General features: G+C 42.5%; 1 protein-coding gene across 4 annotated transcripts in view; it reads right to left on the reverse strand.

The window, feature by feature from the left end:
- The window catches only part of UGGT1 (UDP-glucose glycoprotein glucosyltransferase 1), a 97,220-nt gene that overhangs the window by 68,811 nt on the left and 11,719 nt on the right, over positions 1-16,690 (reverse strand). For all 4 annotated transcript variants that reach the window (XR_012788005.1, XR_012788004.1, XM_075570341.1 and 1 more), the window contains exons 6-16: positions 15,599-15,773; positions 14,177-14,273; positions 11,259-11,334; positions 9,416-9,516; positions 6,448-6,547; positions 4,867-4,927; positions 3,974-4,065; positions 3,075-3,225; positions 1,801-1,920; positions 892-977; positions 13-148 (exon numbers count right to left, since the gene is read on the reverse strand). Coding sequence is in view for 2 of the 4 variants with exons in the window: in XM_075570341.1 (XP_075426456.1) it covers positions 13-148; positions 892-977; positions 1,801-1,920; positions 3,075-3,225; positions 3,974-4,065; positions 4,867-4,927; positions 6,448-6,547; positions 9,416-9,516; positions 11,259-11,334; positions 14,177-14,273; positions 15,599-15,773 (1,195 nt within the window). In the remaining 2 variants the exon portion in view is untranslated. The remainder of the gene's footprint in view (positions 1-12; positions 149-891; positions 978-1,800; positions 1,921-3,074; positions 3,226-3,973; positions 4,066-4,866; positions 4,928-6,447; positions 6,548-9,415; positions 9,517-11,258; positions 11,335-14,176; positions 14,274-15,598; positions 15,774-16,690) is intronic.

The following is a 16,690-nucleotide window of genomic DNA, read 5'->3' on the forward strand; positions in this document are numbered from 1 at the left end:
AGGGGCGCCTACCGATATAACCGTCTGGAACGCGTGATAGTTGTCAATTTCATCAGCCACGTAGTTGAATGCTCTTAGAAGAGCGACCCCCGCATCCTCCATACCATCAATGTCTTCTGAATTATCCACCACAAAGACCAGGCCAACTCTGAAAGAAGAAAGCATGGCGTTAAAGCATTTTTATTTTGCTTACTTTAAAAACGGCTTTTTACCATTTCCAGAGCGGTTTTTAGTTTAAAAGAAAAATTGGATGCTCCGTTCGGGAGAGATCAGCGGTGGAAATATAAAGTGTCTGGGAGGTTAAAATGGAGCTCTCCCCAGATCCCATTGCCGTGTAAAGAAGCTGGAGTCGGGGGGCAAAGAGTGAGACTGCTTACTTTAAAGACGCACCCTGCCCTGCAGGATTCTATATTGAAGATTTCTTCCCCTTACTGTATAATACAGCGTCTGTTGGCGCTTCTATAGTATTTTTCCCTGCTCACAGTTTTAAAACTGTTTTATTCATAAAATTTGGGTGCATAAGTGAAACGAACATGTCTCCAAAGTGCCTCACACTTAACAAAGAGCATTAATAGCCCAGAATTTTTCCCCAGCATCTGTAGAAACCAGGGGGTCTCCAGAGATTAAACGCATTAATTTCAGCTCCAGGGACACCCTGTTTCCAGAGATAATTAACTATGTAGATGCCCCCAAGGAAACAAAATGAAGTTTTAAGTCTCCCACGATACGCGGCTTCCTATTAGCCTGTGCGCTACGGGAGATTTAAAAACCCCTTAATACTTTGCTCCACCCCCATACAACAATGTACGATCAGCCAATAAAAGCTTGCGTAACCGTAACAATACAAATTAAACAATTCACCAACATGAACCAAAGGCCAGTTCTCTGTACCTCATTGGCATATGGTTACTGAGGAACATCTCTGCCACATTAATCAGCTCCGAGGTGGATTCGTGTACGGGGTCAACGAGAAGGACCTGCAGAAAACATGGAGAACGTTTTCACAAACTGTAAAAGATGAAAAGCCATAAAAAAACAAGGTAATTTCTTAACTGCTGGAGATGCCGTAACACACTGCAAAGTCTCTGTTGTATAAAGGTGCAATCCCATGCAGGCGGCCAGAACCTAACATTTCATAAACAATGGAATAGTCTTGTTGGCTTCCTTAAAAGTAATGACCTATGTTCAGAGGTCTAGTAGAACAGAGCAGCTCGTTAGGCCTGACACCAGGGTGCCACAGCCACCTCTCGCACATCGTGATCGCGACGCCCCTCTGCCGGCTGGATTGCACTCTTTTCTAGAACATTTATAGAAAGGCCATGACGTAGCCACATGGGGCCTGTGGAGAGCCAGGCCTCCTGGCATGGTGGCCATGTCCTGGGACATCCAAAAGGGTTCAATAACAAAATCTATTCCACAACAAAATATCTCTGAAAAATCTGGGAGGGTCAAATGTTGGTTACGATCTCGGTTCTAATATCAGTCATCCTGAAGTGAGCGAGGAAGAGTGCGCCCTTTTGCTTATATACCTTCAAATAGATGACCTCTTTTACTCCACCTGGGGAGATACAAAATACCCGGGAAATACCCAAACAAATCCTTTAAAATAATGCTTACATATGTCCCAGTTATTCATTTCACCCATACACGCAAGAGAGATAAGTCTTCATGAATACAGTGAAAGAGGCACATTTATAATGCGTCAAATTGCACGCCACTTTTGAGCATTTGTGCATTGGAAATATGGGCACACATTCATCTCCAAATCAGTTTACGGGACCAAAGTATAATGCTACTTACAAAGTTGTGGAAGTTTTTGCGGATCTGTCTAATCACCCCCGGGAAGGTGGGACGTAGCAGCTCCTGGATGTTTGAAGGCCATGAGTTGTATCTGCTGTCTATCTCCAGGTTGTTCACCCACTAGGTTTCAAACAAATAATGAGAATAAAGTCTGTATTGTTGAGTGTAGGGTTGTACAATTCTCCATAAGAGACAAACTGCTGATAAACTTAACTCCTCTTAGAGAAAGCAATTTTAAGAAATTAATTTACTGCCAAATGGTATTTTTATGCCCTGAAGAACAATGAGTAGTTAGTTGGTATACTATATTTCATATCAAAATTTTTACATCATGTACCGTTTCCCTTTAAGCAGATACAGCATCAAGTACAGGCCGTCCTCGGTTATCCAACGGAATCCGTTCTGGAAGTAGCGTTGGATAGTGAAACCGTTGTAAAGCGAGTCCCATGTTAATCAGCGGTTGTAAGCGTTTGGTAACGCATTCCGGCGTCAAAAAACAGCCCATATGGTTGCGTTGGATATGCCATTTGTTGTAAAGTGAAACGTTGGATAGCGAGGACTACCTGTATATGTAAATCTTCATATCTAACAACTATTTAACCAAACATTAAAAGTATATATTAAATTGTACAGAATTAAATCATACACGTACAGAAACAGAAAAAGAAGTGTTCATATTGCCGCCAGGAAACGTAACAGTATCCATTATATAACATATGGCAAATTATTTTCCGATAAACTCCCATCTTAACCCCTTCATGACTGGCACGGCACCCTTATTTATGTTGCTGCTTGTAAATACACCCCTTTCTCCTTTATCATTTGTTTTAATAGAAACCACCTAAATCCCTCAAACACCTTTATTATTTGGGCGGTTTTTTTTTGCGCTGTCGAAAAAAGTTCCAAATAATTCTCCCATTTACTATAGAATTTTTATTAAACGCCTTTCTCTTTTATCAACAATGAGTTTAACGCGTCATGTTAGTCTAGTATGTTACCCCTTGAGCATGTCTGGCTCTTTTTAACATGTTTTTCGAGTGATTCCGCTGTTATTCTGCACCGATGAAGATCACATGGGGGTCAAAACGTGGGCTTTCTGCAGTGATCATTGTCAATGATCAAAGACTATGTAATAAATAACGTATCTCGGTCTCGGGGTATCGGGATGAAAAGTAGGGATGAGCGTATCTCTGTCTCGGGGTGAACAAGGCGTCCTGCTGTATCAATCTGAAGCAGAAACCGCAGTGATGCACAGACCGCTGAAAGTCACTCACCGAGATGGCAGAGTTCCTAATATCCACGGCATAGTCTGTGTTCGCCGGCTGGATGTTTAGCTTGAGAACGTTATGCAGGGCCGATCCTTCTATTCCTAGGCGGTGCAGGCCCTCCATCACCCGAGCTTCATTGCGCAACATATCGAACAAGCTGCGAGACGTGAACATTTACATAAAGAAAAAATATCGCATTTGTGGTACAATAGTAGCATAGGCAGATACACAACCCATATCCATTATCAAGTTCAAGGGTGGGCAACTCCAATCCTCAAGGTCCACCAGCAATTCAGGTTTTCAGGACATCCCTTCTTCAGCACAGGTGGCTGTGGGGATTGGAGTTTCCCACCCCTGAACTAGTTCAACCGTTCTATTCCAACTGAATGAGATGCTTATACTGTGAATGTATTTATATAGATCCAGAAGGCAGCAAGCTAGAACCCCAAGGGAGACGTTTGCCGATTACTGTATTTTCCACACACTTCTCTGAGCAGGGACCTCAGTGCCTAATGTTCCAGGTTGTATGAATTTTATGTTTTGTTCCTGCCCTTACACCCTGTGTTGTACTGCGCTGCGGAGAAGGTCAGTGCCATATAAATAAAAGGTAACTTAGTGGGGGAGAATCCTTTCTGACTCCAGAAAACGGCAGATTTCTCCCTGCACCAATGCTCAGCCTGAGTACCTGGGATAGGATAAGATGGCAGCTGGTGACTTCATAAAACACTACAAGGCAAGGGCAAAAAGATCGCCTTGGAAAGCAGGGTCACCTCCATCAACCTACACTAAGTGTGTGAAAAAGGGGCGTGGAAGGTTGAATTTGGGTCTGCTTGCTCATGGCCCCTCCTGCGTGCCCCTCGTGTCCCATCTGCACCTTCCTGTGGTCTGGTTATTACTCAAGTTACCTGAAGATATCTTGAGAGTCCAGATCAATGTGCAATCCATTGATGAACAATGCCGAGTCTCCTGGCTGCAGCCCTAGGGTGCCTTTGAAATACTGTGTGAAAAGGACCAGAAGTTAGTAATGAGATGGTAGGATCACTAAAAGCATTTTTTTTTTTTTTTCGCCGAGTAGGAAGTGCTCCCTACTCAAAACGCTGCTACTGAGTCCCTGGTAGCATGAAACGAGTTTTAACCTATTAAAAAGGTACAAGATTACTTTGCCATACTGTGCAGTAGGGTGTGCGTTGTACCTGCTCATTGAATTTTAAATTAAGATTTTTATTTCTGCAAATTTGAGCCCCCCCCAAAAAAGTTAATATGGCTGCATTTTTTGTGTCATCACTGAATTTATACAAGGCAATTTCTCTGATAGGTCACTTTGAAGTCTTCATGGAAAACAGCTCTGTGCTGCCTGGTGGGGTGGAGTAAGAGGGGATATATATCACAGCACATGTGCACACTTTACTACAGGATTTGGGTCTTTTAAAATAAAACATACATACAAAAAATAGGTTGGTAGTAAAGGGGGGGAAAAAAGGGAGGATTGGTAATTTGCTTTATAGGGTGGGTGGCCAACGCTAGCCCTCAAGGGTCACCACCAGGCCAGGTTTTAAGGATATCTCCACTATAGCACCGGTGGCTCAATCAATGGCTCAGTCTTCGATTGAGCCACCTGTGCTGAAGCAAGGATATCCTTAAAATCTAATCCGTCGGTGGCCCTTGAGAACTGGAATTGGCCGATATAGGTCATGGGGTCCGAATGCCAGGTTTTATGATGTTTAGGGTACGCCATGGGTCCCTCAAAGGGTTAAGGAGAAAAGATTGGCATTCTGTCAGCGTGAAACCAACATCTCACCTTTTGGTTTTCTTCAACTTCCATTCGAAGAGCAGGGTCAACTACTGTTCTAATTAATCCCCTGGTTAGAAAAAGAAATAACTTTCTTTTATAGCAGATTAAAAAAACAATACAAATTCACCCTCCCTAATCTTGTTACTCCTTTTCCTGCAATACATGTTCATGAACATAATGCGGGTTCCTCCCACAGGAACAAGGTCATATTTGCACAGCATTTAGCTCAACCCCATTATAACGCTGTGCTCGGGGTCCAAAGAATCACATCAAGTTATAAGCGGATCGCGTTAGAAATAATGTACAATTGTATGCATTTTACGATAAAGTATTTAAGATACCAATAATCGTGTTGTGAAGTATTCATAAATACGAAAATTGGGAGCCATGCTTGCATTGCGTTATAAGCTGACTCGCGTTGTAATGGATCGTGTTATAATGAGGTTGAGTTGTAATCCCCTGCGTGCCTCACTATCTCATCCTCCAGAAAAAGCCAGCTATTGCTGCAACAGCCGTTGCGACTCCGCGCGTACAAGCAGGGGAATCTGGAAGTGATGTCACGAGGACGCCGGTGAAGCGGACATCTCCTAGGCAAAAGACTGCGTGGAGCGGGATGCCAACACTAGGAGACCAGACAGGCGCTGTGGGTCCCTGCCACTGGGGTAACTCAGTCCCTTTCACAGCTGTTTCAAAGATACCATCTAGTAATTGCACATTTTGCTGCTTTTACTATTATTATTCAAAATTAGGGAAGGTTTTACATGATATGGGGCTTCTATGTGCTCTTCTACCCCCTTGTTCTATAATCAAAATTAGAAAGCCATACCCTAGCTTGCCCATCAAAACTGGGCAAACAGAACCCTCTGGATCCCTAGATATTTGGGGGTTTAAGAAAATTTGCCTTCTTTAAAATTGTTTCACTTCAGTGGTCAATAGAAAGGAGCAATGTCATCAGGAGAGGGTATATATATTTACCATGTAAAGGGGCAGCCCCACCTATGACAAAAATTAACCACTTCCACCCTATCCATTTTAAATTACAATCCCACACATCCGGACAAACAATTACCTTTTGTAAAGAACAATATAATTGGCTTCCTCAAACTAATCTAACTGTGATAAGAGCAAATATTTAATTATTTTCTATCTGGACATGAATGAAATTGCATTTCTTTGGGACCCCTGAATGGAGGAGTGATTGCCAACCAAATGTTTCCTTAGCCCACCCAGTCATTGTTATACAGTAAACACCGTGACATTAGAGAAAAGGTAGCAGCCAGAGGAAACCAACCCTCTCCCAAGTCTCAGCTCAGGTTCACAAACCAACTTTAAAAAATAATTGAATATACAGTACTTCTAGGTGTAAGATTTGGGTAAAAAGGGGCATCACCCAGACGTAGCCTTTAAACAGCACACTGCCATTCATACACTATGGCCCTAGGAGGGACGGACCCTGAAACAGGTCAATGCCATTAGCACAATGTGCTCCTGGGATTGCCTGTTTTACGGGGCTCATTGATACATGGTGTTACGGTGCAGCTATTGTTCAGCACAAAGTGATGTCCCTATGACACAGCCCATGGTTACCTGGCCTTGGTAGGAAAGTTCTGGCTCAGGTCCTTCATAACCATCAGGGCTTCAGAGGTAGGTGCAGTCAGAATACGTGCAGCAGTTTGGTAACTGAGATCTTCAAATGTAAAAAATATATATACATGTTGTATTAGGTGTATATTAGAGAGACTAAGCACACGGGAATGTGTTTAAAAAAACAGAAGATTAGTAAAGTCAGCCGCAAAGAAGCATTATGGGAATATCTAGTTCAAATATATTAGTACAAAAATTCAGTATGTACAGTATAGGTTAAAAAAAAAAAGATACAAGAAGTATAAGCAATGTAACAAAGAAAGGGGAAAGGCAGCAGGATGTTAGGTTGTAAAGGGAGAGGTATTAGCAGCAAAGAGGGGGCAACTTTATAAATAATTGTCAAAACCTCATGTAGAGTACGGTGCTCACTTCTGGAGGACATCATTTAAGGACTGTGCAAAGACACGATACTAAAATGGTGCATGGACTATTCAGTGGTGCGCAAACTTGTCATTCTGCGCCCCCCTGCCTGCTCTCCCCCCTTGCACCCTGCCTTCGGCGAGCGGGTCATGTGACATCACGTGACCCCCCATAGCAACGCATCACCCGAAGCCAAGGGAAGGGACGTTAGATGCCTTGCGCAATCTCCCGCCCTCTGCAACCGCCGCACCCCCCCCTGGAAAATCTCACGCCCCCCAATTTGCGCACCCCTGGTCTACATCATGGGGGGTGGGGGGGAGAGGGACTGACAAGCACAGGGACACATGGTGGGTGAACACAACAAACAGCTAAGAGAGAGAGCACAGAATAATGCCATTTAATGCATCTATGTTTATAGGTCAAGGAGCCATGCACGAGAATCAAATATACGTGTGACATACAATAGGGAGCAATACTGCAGGTCAGCAAGACGCACTTAGACCTCTGCAGGCAAGTTTGATCAAGAAAGAGGAAGTACCAACACTCTGCCTTCTCCTGGCTATATCATGTGCACAGTCCAAGACACCATATACGGTTTGTCCAATCCACTTTTTCAGATGCTCCGAACATTAAATAGAAAAGCAGATTATGGCCAAACCCTTCATTTTGGTGCTTATTGGTTCAGTAGATATCTTGGTGAACTGATATTTATTTATTTTTTAACCTATCTTCTTTTGCTTAAAGACAAAATAATTTTACAAAAACCACCAACGTTGTCAAGATCTGACCAGATCAACACAGATTTGATAATGACTCAAGTTCATATTGGAAATGAGTACTTCACCACCTATGCAAGTACATATAAATATCCACCGCCTACTGAGGGTATGGGAAACAGCCAGCTCCCGGCCGGTGCCGATTTCTCGGCATCCCCAGGAGCCAGAGAACCCGCCCTTAGATAATTGGCGTTTTGGGACTAAACACCTCCCGGAAACAAATAATGATTAGTCGGTCCATGAAATTAAAAAACCTCAGTCAGATCCACCAGGGACTCCACAGGCGTGCTCCCAGCATATGGAAGAGGTAGACTGAAGGAGAGTAGAAGCGGTGCGCTGCAAACACGAATCTGCCAGACTGTGTGCAACAGGTAAAAAAGGATTTATTCGGCCAAAGCCAAGAAATGTAAAAACGGACAAGATTCCTCTGACGCGTTTCACACCCGTCAAGGCGCTTTGTCACAGAGTAATGACTATCCCTGCCGGAAGAGGCGTCCCGCTCTAAATATCGGTAACAGCTAATGTAGCGGGACCATCCACTCCATAGAAGAATCCAACTAGTAAAATGCATAAATCAGACATCCCTAATGGAGTACATCAACATGAAAAGGAGACAACACTGTAAATAGTACCTCCCAAATAAGCATCTATATATAGTCTAGTTAAACATCTAAAATCATCAAAAGTCTCTTAAACTGTAATTGTATAACATATACATAAGCATATAGAATACACACCAAAACACATACAGGCATACCCCGCATTCACATACGCAATGGGACCGGAGCATGTATGTAAAGCGAAAATGTACTTAAAGTGAAGCACTACCTTTTCCCACTTATCGATGCATGTACTGTACTGCAATCGTCATATACGTGCATAACTGATGTAAATAACGCATTTGTAACAGGCTCTATAGTCTCCCCGCTTGCGCACAGCTTCGGTGCAGGTAGGGAGCAGGTATTGCTGTTCAGGACGTGCTGACTGGCGCATGCGCGAGGTGCCGTTTGCCTATTGAGCGAGATGTACTTACTCGCGAGTGTACTTAAAGTGAGTGTCCTTAAACCGGGGTATGCCTGTATGTGGTGTACATAGATCTCAAATAGCAATATCATGAATATTATAGGTATTTGCTCAGATCAATAGAACGCTCATACTAAAATACACTCATGTTTTCAAAATGCCAGTAGTATGTATTAATGCATCGAAGTCTGCCATGCTATAACGATCATATCCATTACTATTGTAGTTTGTTAAGGGATCTTTGATGATTTGCATTTATCTTTTTCATTTCTGAATGCTTTTAGTTGTATAATCAGATTATATAGATGCTTATTTGGGAGGTACTCTATACAAGGTTGTCCCCTTTTAATAGTGATGTACTCCATTAGGGATGTCTGGTTATGTATTTTACTAGAAGGATTCTTCTATGGAGCAGACAGTCCCGCTACATTAGTGGTTGCCGATTGTTAGAGGGGGACGCCACTTCCGACGGGGAAGACTACAAAACAGCTGTCATTTGCGATAGTCATTACTCTTTCACAAAGCGCCTTTACGTTGCGAAACGCGTCAGAGGAACCTTTTCCTTTTTTATTTCATGGCATTGGACTAATAAATAATTTTTTACCTGTTGCACAGCCTGGCAGATTCGTGTTTGGAGTGCACCGCTTCTACTCAACTTCGTTCCTCTACAGGTCAGGGTGGAACTACAAATCGGCCAATGCCAATTGAAAGATTTAACTCAACAACTCGTTCAAGAAAGGCAAATGTTGTACCTTGTAGCTCCCAAACTTTCAAAGGTGCCATTTCATTGGTACTTTCTACCAAATGCATTCTCAACTCTTTCAGCTGCTCCTGCAGTTCTGGATAGAGTTGCCTGGAAAACAAGAGAACATACATATTATCCATGAACTAGTATTGGAAAGCTCTTAAAATATCCCCACATCACTGTCGTCATTTGAGTGTTTATTACAAACAGTGCAGTTGTTCATTTAAAAAAACCAAGACCAATGGAACAGGTCTATAGGATGAGATAGAATTGCAATGTAGGTGCAATCTCACACAACTAGCCCAAAAAACAACAACTTTCTGCTAACAGTTTAGCAATCTAATTGGCTTGCTTAGACTAATCTAACCATGCAAAAAACTAACATTTGGCTTCTTTTGTTTCTCTGGAAGTCCATTTATTAGGGGGTCTCTGGATAAATTAAGTGATTGTCAAACCTGTGTTTTCGTTACCCTTATCCCAACATGTCCTTTTTAGAAAGCCAATAAAGGTAAAGAAGGGGACTTGCTCGTGCAAACTCAAGTTGAACACACAGTGACATCATACACAAGGGAGCAGCCAGAGGAAATATAATGCCCCATATATTACCAGCATCTCAGGGGTAGCTTTTTTGACTTACTGTCCTCTATGTTGGCCCTGGACCGCACCGCTAGCGATCACGGGCCCCAAAAACAGTAAGTGGCCAGGGAGGATTAAAAAAAATCCCATTCAGAAGCTGGGGCCCCAGCTTCTGAATGGGACCCTGCAGCATTAATTCTGTTGGGGCATCAAGAAACCGATACAAACCTTTTAGATGAGCTATGCAGGGTTCCCAGCAGCTCTGAAGGTAAGAAGCAGCCTCCGGTCTGTCCCAGTCTACTAGATAATGTAGATGCCCGAATATAGGTCTCTGCATTATGAGGGGGAGGTTCTGGAATTCATGTCATCAAGGGGGCTGGGACAGACTGCTTGTTACCTTCTGAGCTGCTGGGGACTACAAACAAGAGTGGGGACGGCTGCGCAGCTCATCTAAATAGGATAGAATTGGTTTCTTGAAGTGAAACAGGGAACCGCGCAGCATTAAACCTCATTGGCCGCAAAACGTAATGTTATTTGGTGTAGCGGATTTGAGAAGGTTAGTCGGCGGCACCGAAAACAGTACATTTGGCAACATCTGTACTCTGGCTCTCCGCCCATCTCTGCTTTCTGGTGAGACTATAATAATAGGGACATACCATTTCTGGTACGGTTATAATACAGACAAGCTATTCCTGTTACTGGTTTGCTGATGTTTTGTATCTATACCTTTAGCGGCATATTTGAAACACTGCTGGTGCCCTTAATTCTTTCATTCCGATCTGTCTCTGTCCCTATCCCTATCCACGCCACCTTTTGATGGGAGCTTTAGAGATATAGACAGTTATCTATTGATAGATCTCTCTCGATAGATCTATCTATCTTACTGCTAAGGTGGTCATTTGTGTATTTTACCTTCACGTGATCGCCACATGATTTTATATCACTTTTAATTTGTGTGGCTTATAGCAGGGTACATTATTTTATTCTTTATTAATAAATGGTTATTTTTTCATCATGGCCATTTTCATAAGGGAGGATTTATATGGCAGAGTTTTTGATCTTGAGTGCTATTTACAGGATACGTTTCTTCTTCCTTTAATATGAATTGCGTTCCTGTCACGATTATCATCCCCATTTGATTAACTGGGTGAGATTTATTGATGGTTTAGATTATTGGTACTCTGTAGATTCCATTCTTTATCGCCCAGTATGTTCCTCCTGCACAGTGAGCCACCCGTGTTGAGAAACCAATCTAAACTATAAAAGTGTCATACCTCAGCTTCCCAAACAGAAATCCCTGCACTTCATCAATTGGATCCTTTTCCATCACCGTAGCGTTCGCATCGTTACCTAGAACAGACATCAAACACCGCCACATGAAATCCCATTTCACAATATCTTAATTCAGGGGTGCTCAACTCCAGTATATCACAAAATAGAGAGTATGGTGATTGGACCCCCACTCTCTAGCTAGAAGCTCATTTTTGGATGCACTCCAGGGCTATTAAAACATAACATTTAATGAATAATATTAAAAAAAAAAGTTTACACACCGATCATTAATAAAGAAAAACCATGTGTGGTGTATTTAAAAATAGGGTGGGGATGGACCAGGATTGGTAACGTGAACCCAAAGGTGTATCGCCTAGTAGAGGTAGTTGCCACACTATAGTGGTAATTTGATGTGCAATGTAACCACCAGAGGGTACCTAACAATTAGTAGGATAATGTATCCGGCTGCATAACTCAACAACCAATGTCTTAGAGTGTAGCTTGCTGGTGCTCTACTAGAAACAGTCACTCACACAGCATACCCATCAAGCCAACCTATGATTGCTATCTGGTGAAAACCCTCCTGTTAGATGTAATGAGTAGTTGTCTAGGCCAGAGTCAATAGTAATGGGTATAATATATATATATATATATATATATATATATATGAATGAGAGAGAGAGAGAGAGAGAGAGAGAGAGAGAGAGATCCTGTCATAATGAAGGTCCAACCCATTAATAGATAAAGACATCTGACTACTAAGTGACAATATATATATGAGAGAGAGAGAGAGAGAGAGAGAGAGAGAGAGAGAGAGAGAGAGAGAGAGAGAGAGAGAGAGAGAGAGAGAGAGAGAGAGAGAGAGAGAGAGAGAGAGAGAGAGAGAGAGAGAGAGAGAGATCCTGTCATAATGAAGGTCCAACCCATTAATAGATAAAGACATCTGACTACTAAGTGACAAGGAATCAATGTGAACTCAGGTAGTTTAACACACAATCATGGGTTGGTGGTATGTGGATTGAGCCTGTGTAGGACTGAATCTATATACCGCTCTATTGTGCAGTGTGATATAAACATGTCTATCATGCCGACAATAAACTAATTGCCAAATCAATTCCTTCTCTGCAATGTGTGGTATTATAATGTATCAAGTCTGCAGTGGGAATATCCCATATAAGTATGACAGCATAAGGGTACAGCCCATTCCTACAAATATGCAATAGTACATAAAGTATATCTGCTCAATTGATCACACAATACTGTTAATAAAGTGGTGACGATATACCAATAATATACACAGACATTAATGCAGTGCTGGCTATACAATAACCTCTCCGTATACAGTGCAGTGTAACAAGATGTACAGCGCACAGTAAATCAACAGAGAGGTGTAGCCACATATGATATAATCTGCAATACTGTAACAGAGCCTGAAGTAATATAACAAAGCCTGTTCAATAAGTCACAGAATAATATTAGTGTGTGAATGGCAGAAAACTAAAACCATTGCAAAGACAGTAATGTAATAGTGTAGTACTGGCGGTATAGTCTCCTGCTGCCACTATATTGAACCACAGAGGATGTAAAACACAGAGCAATTGAATAGGAATCGATGACAATGTAACGCTCCAAATACACCAGAGAGTAAATATAGTGATGGCACACGGCGGTGCTTAACAGGGAAATGCACTGAAGCACACAGTACAAAACCAGCAAAAAGCAAGTAGCAGCCTCGTGGAGGATACAGTTACCACGGTACACAGTGCCTGGTCCCCTCCCAGATTACGTCACTGCGTCAAACGTCCTACGCGTTTCCCTCAACGGAGATTCGTCAGGGGCAGATTTCATATTATATCATTACGTATTAGTGAGCACTATATTTCTTCTGTGTTTTTGTGCTCAACTCCAGTCCTCAAGACTCCCACCAACAGGTCAGGTTTTAAGGATATCCTTGCTGCAGCACAGGTGGCTCATTAAGTCACCACTGCTGAAGCAGGGATAGCGTTAAAACCTAGCCTGTTGGTGGCCCTTGAGGACTGGAGTTGGCCACTCCTGCCTTAAACCCATGCAAGTTCTTTCCTTAACCTCCAAGGAAAATATCTGTAATATGTTCATTTGTCTCACTTGAAAGATTGCTCAACAATACAAAGGAGGGACAGTGGCCTACAGCCTTTTTTGAGGGGGAGGAGGAGTTCAGACCTTAGTGATCAGTCTATTTCAGAGGTTCTCAGCCAGTGATGCCAGTATGTAATTTAGGACTGTGTAGCTGCAAAGTTGCACTTCACACTGTTGTAGCAAGAAAGGACAGAATCAAAGAAAAAGGCGACAATACTCACTCCAAATGTACTTTTCAGCTACAATAACAAAACTAAAACCAAGACTACAAATGTACATATAGGAACAATACAAGCCTCTGTATAAATACTTACACTGTTAATGTGTTGTGGTACAGGGAAGTTCGGGTACAGTTGTACAGGACAAAAGGAGGATGGTATTTAGCTTAACCAATGGCCCCAGATGTAAAAAGTGGGAAGGCAAAATGTAGTCAAGACAAGCAATGTGTGTTTGATTTAAAGATGCAGGGCCATATTTACTAAGCAATGCTACTCCATGAGACGCCTTCCAACACGTCTTAGTAAATATGGCCCTTTCAAGCCCATTCAAGTGTATGAGTTGTAAGGTGTCTTCGGGCCCGGAAGGTGTAAAGTAACATGTTTTAGTAAATATGCCCCTTTAAGGCACCTACACTTAAATGGTATGTAAAGGATTCTTGCAGCAATGAAGGATGTCTTATGGAGTAGCACTTCTTCGTAAACATGGCCCATAAAGTTTGAATAAATGTGTTTCTGATGCTGCCTGACTTTATTTCTTGTGTTAGAATAAATATCCTTTCAGTAGTATTTGCAAACCCCAGGCTTACCTTTCACTTGTGTATCATCCTTGGCTTTGTATTCAGTGCTCTTAATGACCAGTTCAACGCCATACCCAGAGAGAAAAACTCCTTCAGTTCCAGGATTCTGAAACGAATAATACAGAACGAGAAACCTATGAACTACTGCCACTCTCCCAATCTCTGCATTATGGTCAGAATAACTTTCCATTACACACGCAACCTTCAATGCTGGTAGACACCTTGCATACTATTCAAATAAATGGGCCCCATATTTACTAAGCGGGGTGACTCCATAAGACACCTTCCAGACCATTTACTTGAATGGGTTTGAACTGGGCAAATTTACGAAGACGTGTTAGTTGATGTCCTATAAAGTAGCATTGCTCAGTAAAGATGCCAATACAGAACTGGTCTATTCTCTATCCAAATGTAGGCTACTGTTCGGTCTCAACGTCTTTAACTTATTAATTATATAGAAAATTCTGGTATTGTACAAAAGAAACAGTAGGTGAATCACGTCATCCATCACTTAGATTCATACATTTATGTAGATCTTCCCCATCAAAGGATTAAAAAGATGTGGCGAACTTTATCTACCCTACATCATCAGCATTATTCATATGGCCGCAGCTAAAAAACCTACAATGCATCTACATGTCTTAGGCCTCGTTCAGGGTGCAGGCTTCGGAGGGAGGGCGTGCTGACGTGCGAGCTGCCGTGGGACACAATGTATTCAAATTTAATACTGGTTGTCAGGGTAGCAGCTGCCCTGTCTCCGAAGTACGGAGTTGACGCTGGCTACAGTTTCAATAAAAATTCGTTTTGTGAAGCTGCAGCAGCGTCACTGGGACCTCGGCAGCCAATGAAATCATTCTTGGAGAAGGATTTCAAGACTGCAACTTGGATCCCTAACCTGCCGTCTGTAGCCCCGCCCCCTCCCCGCCTCCTCAACTCCTGAAAAAGTCTGCTGGGGAGGATGAACACACATCGCCCAGCAGACTGCCGCCCTCCCTCCCGAACGCCCGCCCTCCAACTCCTGCCTCTGGCACCCTGAACGAGGCCTTAAGGCACTAAGCAACCTGTGCTGAAGCTGGGATATCCTGAAAACCTGACCTACTGGTGACCCTTGAGGACTGGAGTTGGACACCCCTGAATTATTCTTCGTTCTTCCTTATTTGTTTTCAAAACGTTTCTGAAGAACGTGGATAAAAGGCAGTGCAGGATTATCTACAACACTGATAAAACAGTGATTTCAATGTGCACCATAGACTGGAAAAAAATTAAACTGCACAAATATTACCAGCAGTGACTACAAGTGATGCTTTACTTATCCACCTTTCCTACTGGTGATATTGTATCTAAAAAAGGTACGAAAAAAATCAGAACGCCGACAAGCTACAAACATAAGAGCACCGCGTATACAGAGCACAACACAACAAGGAGTCTTACAGCAACATAGTGTCTGAGCATGTAGGCTATTTCTCCAGCTCGGGCCTTCGATGAAAGCAGTTGGTGGAAGCTGGGAAATTCCTTGGAGCCGATTTCAGCATAGAGTATCACCACGGGGCTGTCAGTGGCAGTGACTGGGTACCTGTGATCACCTTTAAACAAGAAAGGCTTTGGCCTAAGCAAGACAAAAAGATAGGATTAAAACAGGGTTGTCTTTCTTGATAGGTTTAAGATGAAGCGGACCAAAACAAAGATATCATCCTTAATAAGAGGCAGTCCGAGCTATGCAGGTTTTTTAATTTTTTTATTTGTATTGAAGCAGCCTCTCGAGCTGAACCCCATTCATTTCAGCTCCGGGGAGCCCCTGCTTCACAAGATACATACATCCCTAGAAGCTTCCGGCTCATCTAGCTGGGGTTCTTGTAATGATGGCTCCAAAGCACCGGCGTGCTGCAGGCCAATAGGAAGCCGTGACTTCTTTCATTACGGTTTCCTATTGGTCTGTGGTGAACGGGACATTTAAACAGCACCAAAAACCGGCACCACCTATAGAGGTAAGTATCTCGGAAAGCACGGAGTGTCTTAATGGGGTTCAGCTAAGGGGAGCCCCCTGCTTCAATCCGATTTTTAAAAAAATGATTTAAAAAAAACAAAAACACAAAAAACGAATAGCTTGGACCGCTTCTTTAAAGAACTTTGGAGCCTGAATCTTATGTTCTTAGATAGCTCATTTGAATTACATAATAGGCAGACATGTACAATATGCACCGACTTACTAAACGGTGCTAAAAAAACCTTGCAGCGCTGGAAGACACTTTTTGGTCTACTGAAGGGAATGGGTAATAAAGTGGTCTACGGCATAGCACTGCATAGTAAATACAGTCCAGAATGTGGTGAACACACCAATGAGCTAAGCATCCTATTAACCAAGTGCCTGTGAAAACAAAGTATTTATAATATATTGAAAGAAATACAAGCACAAGAGAATAAAGCAGGCCATATTGTGGTATCAAACACAAATAAACAGAGTGTACACCAGGGGTATCAAACTCCAAGACCTACCAGCAGTCAAAGACTGAGCCACTGATTGAG

Source organism: Ascaphus truei, chromosome 14 (assembly GCF_040206685.1).
Source record: "Ascaphus truei isolate aAscTru1 chromosome 14, aAscTru1.hap1, whole genome shotgun sequence".
Taxonomy (NCBI): Eukaryota; Metazoa; Chordata; class Amphibia; order Anura; family Ascaphidae; genus Ascaphus; species Ascaphus truei.